General features: G+C 37.6%; 1 protein-coding gene across 2 annotated transcripts in view; it reads right to left on the minus strand.

Annotated features, from left to right (window-relative positions):
* Positions 1-4720, minus strand: part of KCNIP2 (potassium voltage-gated channel interacting protein 2) — a 395028-nt gene extending 390308 nt beyond the window's left edge. Inside the window, exon 1 of one of the 2 annotated variants that reach the window (XM_063434930.1) lies at positions 3544-4720. In XM_063434930.1, the coding sequence (XP_063291000.1) occupies positions 3544-3616 (73 nt within the window). In that variant the 5' untranslated portion in view covers positions 3617-4720. The remainder of the gene's footprint in view (positions 1-3543) is intronic. The other variant, XM_063434933.1, reaches the window with a different exon arrangement.
* Between the last annotated feature and the right edge of the window lie 5486 nt (positions 4721-10206).

The following is a 10206-nucleotide window of genomic DNA, read 5'->3' on the forward strand; positions in this document are numbered from 1 at the left end:
TGTGTGAGTGCTACCAGCGTCAGTTTGCTGACAATTTGAGAATCGTCACACTGGCACAATATAACTGAATGATTGAGAAAATAAAATGACCTTGTATGAAATTCTCTGTCTTTGCTGTTTCGTCAGAATGAAAGTTAACAGAACTATAATCCAAATTTCAATCCACGCCGAAATCGCCACGAGCAAACTAAAACAAAAGCCCATTGTTTATTACTGTTATCTTTCTGTTTAATATTGTTTTCCAATATGTTGGTATTCTTTTTTTACAAAATGAGTTCAATAAAAATAATTTGTTAAGAAAAATCCATTACCTTGCCAGGCTGCTGTTACAATATATACAATGACAGTATATATTGGTTTGTAGTTTGCCAGTAGTCGAAGTGAAAAGCAAAGCACCTATGATCCTTCAATACCCATAAAAGTGGCGTTTTTAGGTCAACATTTCAGTATATATCAGATGTTGATTAAAAAACTGTTGATCCATATAACATAATAATTATCACCTTTTGGTATCTGTTCAATATCTGTACGTTTTTCATTTTGCCATAAGTGTGTTTGTGTACACACACTCGTACATACACGCACATACAAGCAAGTACGTACATGTGTTCTTGTGAACACTCACAGACTGAATAGGCTCAGAAGCTCACTTCCCAGTAAGATCAATTCTACCTTTAATCTTTCTGAGGTCAATAAAAGGAATTCTATTAAATTGGGCAATAACAATCTCCTAATGTATTCGGAAACTAGCAAAAACAAATGATGGTGTTCCTGGCTAACCACTGTGATATTATTACTTTCATTTGACATTTGTATGTTTTTTTTTTAATGTAATGAATTCAAAATTGCTCTCAGTTTAAAACAGATGCCTTAATTTAGTTTTTTTGTTGTTGTTAGCACCGATGGGTTGTTCACAATATTTAAATATTTATGCCTACTTTATTTCTACATGTTAGTTTTCTTTAATAAAACAACACGGGCCGACAGGTGCTTGTTGTCAATCAGTTTGTAATTGACAGGATACATTTAAATATTCTGCTGAGTCTTATCATGGCTTTTATAAAGGAGGCTGAAAGGTTGAAAACATAAAAGCAACTCAACTGAATCCCAAAAGCGAACAGTTTGCCATTCATAGTTTTATAGCCTGCACCTTCTGTATACGTTAGTATTACTGTGAATTATTTAGATAACACCAGCCATTTACATGACCCTTGATAGCGTGCTTGAAGTGCACTGGAAACTCAGTTTGACAGATACATGTTGCTATATGAGACAGAGAGAGCTCTGCTCAGAAGTTTACAATCGAGATTAAATAGAGGACAGGTGGAGCACAATGGATCTATTTGCTAAACAGCAAACTGTGATAAATTAAAAACAGAACTGTGAAACCGAGGCCTGAAATAGCTGAATGATGGTAAATAGGAGACATTTAGATTTTGCCACTTTGGTTTTACCTCATCACAATTCACAGTATAAAACCTGTTTTTATTAGAGTTGGGTGTAATTGTAGGACATTGAGGGTGAGCCTTGGCTCTCTAAATATTTTAGAACTATATATGTCGCCTAATGCTCATTTAGCTGTAAGTCTAGTTTAACATCATGGGAGATGTAGTTTGGAAATATGTGAAATGACAAGGTTAGTTGTCACTAAGTAGAGGGTAACTATATTTAGTTATATATATATTTTTTTTAAAGAGATACATTTTGAGAATGATTTTAGAAATGGAGAAGCAGTGTACAGGTATAAGATTGAACTCAAATGTTACAGAGCCCAGAGCAAGCTCCCAAGCAAACATGAAACTGAAAGAGATTGCAATTAATGAACATAAACAGAATTCAGAAACCCTTTATTCTGATTAATCTCATTGTGCAAATTAAATATTAGCTATCCTCTAATCTACCACTCTTTAAATTGGATTTGGGATTTCAACTTTTCTATTTAGTCATTTTCAGATCATGCCCAGAGTTGGTTATACATTGTATTCAAAGCCAAGGAAATGACAATAAAATGCTGGCAATATGTTGTCTGAAACAAACAGGCTGTTTATACAATTATAAACAATGCCTGGATTTTATATTATACGGGTAACGGATAATATTTGAAAAGTGATTGCTGCCACAGTTTGAAGAGCAATTTACATGAAGATTTGACATATGGGTATATTTCTTTGTGCAGTTTTAGATAACATTTTATTAATATGTTCTGATTGTAACGTGTCCCACAATGCCTAGCAAACTGCAGCCAGTACAGAGCAGGAAGTAAACTTCAGTAACTAAAACGTGCAATGTGTGCACCAGCCTGATGACGTCACTAGAGCAATACATCTATTGCATATTAATATTTCAAGAAGTGGATAAAAGTTAACTTTAATACGTTCTGACATTTTAAGTAGCAAAGCAGTGATGGTCACTCCTTCCATAGTTTTTGTTGTACAAAAACAAACAGTTTTCTGTTTATTGATCTGTCAGAAGAGTTTTACATAACATACCAACACAACTGTGAATTCTTTCACAGTTTTAGACATTACCATTTCAACTGGAAGGCTACACCTGGTATCGACTATCCCTTTACCATTTGGCAAATAATTATTTGTAACACTTTCCCATCTGTTATCTCCCAGCTTGGCATGCCCTGTCCCACCAACTCCACGTTCTTAATGCGCAGAAGGAAATATTATATGTCTAATGTTTGGATTGCAGTGTTCGTTAAACATATTGTCAACAAAACGATACACAGAAGGATCAGCATGTAACTGGTATCATATCTGAGCTCCTGTAGAAGAGAAGATCAAAGGATGAAATGCATCGTACAATAATTTTAATTTGAATATCAAAAGACTGAGTTTTAACGAATAAATGCCCCTGAGTTTTTCTTTAATTACCTACATTCTACCTGTGCATGTTTAATTCACTGCCATATATTTTCTATATATAGGATCTACTGAGAAAGCTCTGGAGATCCCTCCTTACACCTGCTTGGTTCTGCTTTAATAAGCCACTTCTTGGAAGATTCATTATTGTAGTAGCACAGACAGCGTTCTCTTCCAAACCACAGATTGGACGACTGTGTCATGTTATTCACCAAACTTGATGTGCCTTCTACCCAGCCCAACTTTCTAAACTCAGCTCAACCACAGAACTGGGGAATCATTCGTGTGATCCAGTCCCCCGTTCAAACACACATCCATAAACCTGGCAGAGGGAACCTCCACCTTGTACAGCAGCCCTTTAACCCCTTCAGTTGGTCCAGCAATGGGTTAAAAGAAGCCTTTTTTTTACAAGACCTTGTTGATTTTTAATTACTCAAGAGTATTCAATGGTTGATAGTTTACACCCAAAATAAACAATATATACATGGGTTTGAAGTTTAAAAACTGTTATTTAAATGCCATACATTTTCTTTGTTTTTGTTGTTTAGTTTTTATTTATATATATATATATATGTTTTAGTAGCAAAGCGATTTGTTGCTAAGGGATGCTGCAGTTTCTTAAAGAAGCACAGAATTCCGAAACGTATCCATATATGTAGGTATAAAGACTTACCTGTGAGTTGATCGTACGATCCGTCCAGATCCCTTGAATCGGAAAGATTCTGTTTCCTACCTTTCCCTCTCATCTTGAGGCGAATGTGTATGCTCAGATATGTAAAAAGTGAGTGTTTTTCCCCTCCAAACCCTTTTAAAATCCTCGGATTCCTCAGACTGATGAATGAAATAGGCAGAAACAGATATCTATTCAAGAATTTCCCACTCTTCTGTGAAATTCCAAAAGCCAGGATAGAAACAAATGAAACCAATCAGGATAAAAAAAACCAAAAAACAGATAGATGATATATTGGTTTAAAAAATGAATAATTCTAGAAATCTTTCCTCAGGCTCCTAGTGTGCTGTCTCCTCTTGCTTTGTCTGTAAATGGTCTCTGAATCCCTCAGTAGGGCTATGTGTTTGTGTTTCCCTTTTGTGTGAGTGATCTATCCTTTTTACTCCACGATCTGCTGTAGTCCAGTTATGGAGGCGGGGAGACAATCCAGAGAGGGGGGTCATGCAATCCTTTGCTTATTATTAATTTTCTTTGCCAGAAACCTGCCTTCACCTCCTGTCGTTAATCCCCAGTGCAAACCCTTTCTCTCTCCCTTCCTCTCCCCTTCTCTCTCTCTCTCTTTCCCTCTCTCTCACTCTCCTGCTTGCTGTCAGTCTCTACCTCTTACTACTATCCCTGTGATTAAAATAAAAGCAGTGAAAAAAAAAATGTTTCTCCTCTCAGCGCTGGCAATTTCTAGAGGGAGTTTTTTTTCCTTCGTTTTCTTTCCCAGCGTTTGATGTTTTTCTTTCTTTCCGCTATCTTGAAATAACTTTGAAAGCTTGTTTCAGCCTCTTCTTCGGCAAACGGTTTCGGTAATGCCTTATTCCCCGTTTTGGTCAGAGTCGACACATGGATACAACGATGATGAACTTGTCTGGCTGTACCGGATCGCTTTCTTTCGCACAGATGAGATGGAACAATAAAGCTTGCAGCATTTGTTCTTTTTTTATCCTCGTGTCACACGGCTCCAAGAATCTCTGTGTCTTGTCTCTTATTAATGTGACTTTTCATTTAACTCCCAGCTCAAATGCCAGCGAACGAACGGCTGTCTGGAAGGGAGAACCGTACTGATCGCAATGCTCTGACGTGGCTCTGAACTCACAGCAGGGACTCACTCGCTTGCCTCTTGGCATGCAAGAAGAAAGCCATCCCATACAGCACTGTCTGTCAGTGACACACACAGCAAAAACTCATTATCAAACGCACAGCAGAATATTGATCTGACTCTGGACTGCGCTTCCCATCATTCTCAGATCCTCAGCCTAAGGATGATTGGAGTTAGCAACAGCTGCCGAATTTCCAGACAAAACTAATCTATTCAACAAGTAGCTTGTCACCCGGATAAAAGGCCAAAGGTTAATGCTACGTGAACTGCCTTATTATATAAACGGACATTAGATAAAAATAAAATATAATCCTCGTGTGTATATATATTTATAGTGTGCTTTCTATAGAATGGATGTCATTAAAGAATTAGGGAAGGAGAGAGAAAAGTTCTGTTTTTTTTAAGAGATGTTATGTGACCATTTTACAGATCACCTGAGAATACGGATAGATTTCTTAGAATGTGTTCTCCAGTTAGAACAACACATGTCTGATCACATTTAAAGTAGTTGCTTAGTAACATTAAAATAGGCTTCTAATGATTGGTTAAAGTAAAGATATCATTAAATTATTTTTAGAATTCTATTTCTCCACCAAAGGATCTCCCTCATCAAGCTGTCACCCTTGGTGTCAATGTCCCTCTTCTCTGCGTGTTTTATTTACCAACAGTGACCCTGGGTTCAAGTCATTAGTAATAGGATAAAGCTTGGGTATTCAGAACATTAAATATATTGAATATTACATGCTTATTGAGATATCATAGAGATGGGGATGTCAGGTACATGTAATGAGAATCCAGTTATCACAGTTATCCAAAAATATATTTCGCAAAACAGGTAGAATTTTCGGGAATCTATAAATACTTTTTCATTTGGAGATTATATCATTGCACAAGTTTTCTTGTTTGCTGTTGATAGTTACATAATTTTCAGTCAATTTGTCAAAATATTCTGGAACGTTAAGAGTTCCTGTTACTCCCTCCCCTCCGAAATTAGTATTTCATAAAGATACAATATGTATGAAATATTCACATTGACTATGTTGGAATTTCATAGACAAACTATATACAAAGACAAAGTAGGGACTAAAGGACTAGGGGAGTGCCTTAATGTATTTCCTATGCTTGACAAAACTTGGCCATTATGTTTTGTCATTTTCCCGAAGAAAAGGCATTGTCTATGTAGGGTTCTGTGGGATCCTCTATAGACCTCGATGTTGTACTCTCACACATCTACGAAGTGGGCTCCTGGAGGTCTATCCATCAAGAGCTGAAGAGGACTACCCAGATGAAGGGACAGGTTTGGATTAGTAAAACCTACTTTTCCCCTGTCACTACCCCACGGTTACTAGACACCAAGCGGAGCAGTCACCATTGAGGGTCTTTGCAAAATATGTCAGTGACAGAGACGCTTTAATTTCAGGAAACATATTCACCAAAAACAAGAGGTTATGAGAACAGTGAGAATGGGGTACTGCTCAAATTGCTTGTCCTTTTACAGGTCCCAGCTCAGGTTTTATCTCACTCGTGCCGTTATAGACAAAGAACCTTAGCCATTCACATATCAAACTGATCCCATCCACAAGGGCAGTCCAGGTCGAAAACGATGGCAAGTTCTTTCTGCACAAGAGAGAAATTATTTACCTTCTCTCATAACTCCAAAAACATGCCACAGAGCTCTGGGAGGACATGACAATATGCGTGACTTACCTATTTGGTATTTGGTTGTAATTTTGTCAAATGACTAGCCCCCAAGACTCAAAAACCCTTAAAACATTTATATATTTATATTACAAAGTCCATCAGTAACAAATGATGGAGTAATATATTTCCTATACTCCCTTATAAATTCAGTAGTTTGCTCTGTTAACAATTCGGAAATATGTTTCCTAACATCCGTCCTGTGTACAGACTGCAGAAGACAGGTTGAGAAATACATTGTAAAGTTAATACAGTGTGTCAATTCCAGCTCCCTGGTATGGCACCTGTATTTTATGACCCAGCAATGAGTACTCTGACACAAATTAGACTTTTTTGGGAGAGCAATGACCTGTCCATATGCTCTAAGTGCTGTTATATAGAAAGTCACATTCCCAGGTGCACAGATGTATTATATACAGAAATACATAGCACATATTAACGAGACCCTCTCAGTCACTAAGACACAATAGGCAGGCCACATTACACTGTAGATACTGTGATTACAAACAACAAGAGGAGGTAAAATTAATTATTTGTAACCCCCATGTGCTAGTGCCATAACCATAAAAATATGGTGTAGGACTAGACAAATTGTATCTGAGTCAGAGAGGATGAAGTCAAAGAGTTACTCTAACTCTTTTTTTTAAAAATCTCTTTGTTTTAGCTTACAATGTCCTCCTGGTAAAACTCTTAAAATAAACAAAGCACCCTGTCAGCTGTCACAGCGTTCCTCTCCTCAGAGAAGCATTTGATTGGACTGTGATTGTCACTGGCTCATAGCACATGCGCATGATCTAAGCTACCTAGGGGATGAAGGGGTGGATGGAAGGATGTAGGGGCATTTGTATAAAAAAAATAGAATAATTTTGATTGGAGAGAGGTGGGGCACACCGAGGCAGAAGGAGATAGGGGAACTGAAGCTTTCCCCTGTAGACTTGCTTTCTGGAAGGGAGAAGCCCATTACATCTGTTGCCACTGCGCTATGTTGGCTGACGACAGACGTATGTTTTGCACAGAATTAACATAAGGCAGCCCGGAGCAGATTTATGGGCAGCATAGGTAAAGTGTGGCTTATTAGGGGTAGCTGCATTCTCTGAAATGTATTTAGGTTCCATAAATGCCATATGTGGGTATGTGTACCTTTTAACATATGTTTTATTTTGTGATTGCTACTCATAACATTTCAGGTAAATCTTAATCATTTTTTTTACAAAGAAGGGGTTAAAGATTCACAAAACAGTATCAGTGTTATTTGCTATTGTGTGATTTGCCAAAAAAAACCCCAATTTTTTGTCCCCTAGACGTTAATAGAAGAACTGCTATTTAAGGAAGAAGTATATAGGAACACTCCAAACAAATCAATGTATGTGTGAAAAGTGTGCCATCTTTTTTAATTTTACAAAAAGTGCACCTTTCAACAGAAATTAGCATTTTTATAAATTAACCTTATCACACCCCCCATGGCTGTCAATCAGACAATAGGTCCTGTTACTTCCTGGTTTGGTAAACTCAGTGGACTAAACTCAAGAGGCAGCAACTGGCTTTATCTAAAAAAATTGCTTTATCTAAAGACACTTTATCTAAAAACACTTTAGATACAGCCATTTATTTTGTGATATGCGTTAAGTGTATGATATTATTGTTTTATACAGCTATTTAATTCTATTTTTTATATTTTATCAATAAAAGTACTTTTTCATTGGACCTGTTTGCTGCTTGGACATCAGAACACCCATATCCTGTTGGATAGAGCAATCCTTATTTGCTCTACTAAACGTGAGTAGTTCTGTATCTGCCTTATTTTATCGTGCATTCAATACGGTGTACACTATTTTGCATCTTCTTTTCCTTTTTCCATACCACGGGAGAGATACCATCATCACCGACATCCAATAGTGGGGATTATACTATTTCACGTCAAATCTGCAGAGCCACTCTCCAGACAGGAGTGTATACCTATTATCCTTTCATAGCCTTATTTTTATGTGACATATTGCCCCATATACCTCTCATATCTTCGACATATCTACAAGAGTCATCTCAACCATAAGAACATCTTAGAAGAGCTCATACTCCACAAGATCCGCAGGCAGGGATTATTACGCCCAGGCGCTAAAGTTGGAGCTGCATCCTAGCTCCCAAAAAGTGTGAGTTTACCTAGTTTTTATTCTGTTATAGTCTGGAGCTGCTGCATACTTCACTATTAGCTCTCCTTTTTTGTTTCCACTATATACTTTTTAAGGACATCCTGGGCACTGCACCATCCTTTGTGGTCTCATTTTAAAGTAAAGGCAGTGTTTTCATTGCTCCCTAGGGACACACAATGTGCAGCACCGACATTCAGAATCATCACGCTCTGCATGGAGACGCTGAACATTCCCCATAGAGATGCATTGATTCAATGCATCATTATGAGGAAATGTTGATTGGACAGTGCAGCGATTTGCAGTGCGTGCTATGGGAAAAAAATGGATTGGCTAAGAGTGTCAATTCAGGGGCGGAGTCAGTGCCCGCAGGCCCACACTGCACTGTTAAAGGTGAGTTTTTACCCTATTTAAGAGGATTAAGGAGGAAACTAACCTAACATGTGTTTTTAACACTATTGAGACAGGAATACACGTTCGTATGAGGGAGTAATCTGATAAACTGCCCTAATTTGGTATCTTTAAAGAAGACAATCCCAAGTATATGTACCAATTTAGGGATTTATATGTTAAACAGCTGAAAGGGCAAAAATAATTGAATACATTTTTCTTAAATTTGCTCTTTAAATTGTATAGTAGATAAGGGATGAGGCAGGGCAATGTGGATGGGAAGGAGGGAAAGCTGACAATGTCATGTGTGCTGGGGGTGCAACTAGCCCCCAGCACACAATTAGTAACAGAAACGCTGAACATACTGAATCTATCACCATGGCCACTTCAAATCACAGATGTGGTTATGGTAGTTTGAGCAACCCTTAATAATTGTTTTTGGTTTGTTTCAGTTCTAATGAGTGTAGACATTCAGATGCTTCAGAATAGCTAAAATCATCCAAATTTGTCCGAATTCGAAAAGATACAACTTGCACATGTGTCATTGCTGCACTTTATTGAAATAAGACCTTAAATTCTGTCTTGTTTTACAGACACTTTAAAAAAATCCCCATTCTTCAAATGGCAAAATAACAATCCCTACAAAAGACTTTATTCACAGGTGTCACCCAGAGCCTATGATTAAGTGTTGGGATCTGTACAAAATGGGTACAGGTAGGCAATTGTTTTCTTTTCCGCTATATTTTGCTCTCTCTCATTTTGGGAACCCTCGGGCTTGTAGTGTAATGTGTTTCTCTAATAACATGTTCCTGGATTCACCGGATCACTTCCAGAGGTCATACAATAAAGACCCACAAGTCTCCAAATTATAGTAAATGTATCTTATAATTCCACTGAAAATCAGAATCTTATTCTTGGGACACAACAGTTAATTCTATAGATTGAATGAAAGGAATCCACAACATTGTTTACAGTGTAAAGATATTTAAAACGGCTACATCAATATCTGGATTCTCATGTAATGCTAACAGGAAAATTAGTCAATTTACTCCTTGCTCTTCCTGACTGTAGGAATGTTATGACCCATTTAAACTTCCTTTACTCTTTGAATGCAGGGAATGGACTGATATTTTCAACACACTTGCAGGCATTGTATTGGTGACTGCTCGCCAGGAACAGACAATATCAGCTTCTACCCTTGCAGGCAGTGCTGAGAAAACGTCAATGTACCCCTCCTCCATTCCTAATTTTAGCCACCCCCACTTTCCCCATCTCCCAGGATTGGTT

The sequence above is a fragment of the Pelobates fuscus genome, chromosome 10 (genome assembly GCF_036172605.1).
Source record: "Pelobates fuscus isolate aPelFus1 chromosome 10, aPelFus1.pri, whole genome shotgun sequence".
NCBI lineage: Eukaryota > Metazoa > Chordata > Amphibia > Anura > Pelobatidae > Pelobates > Pelobates fuscus.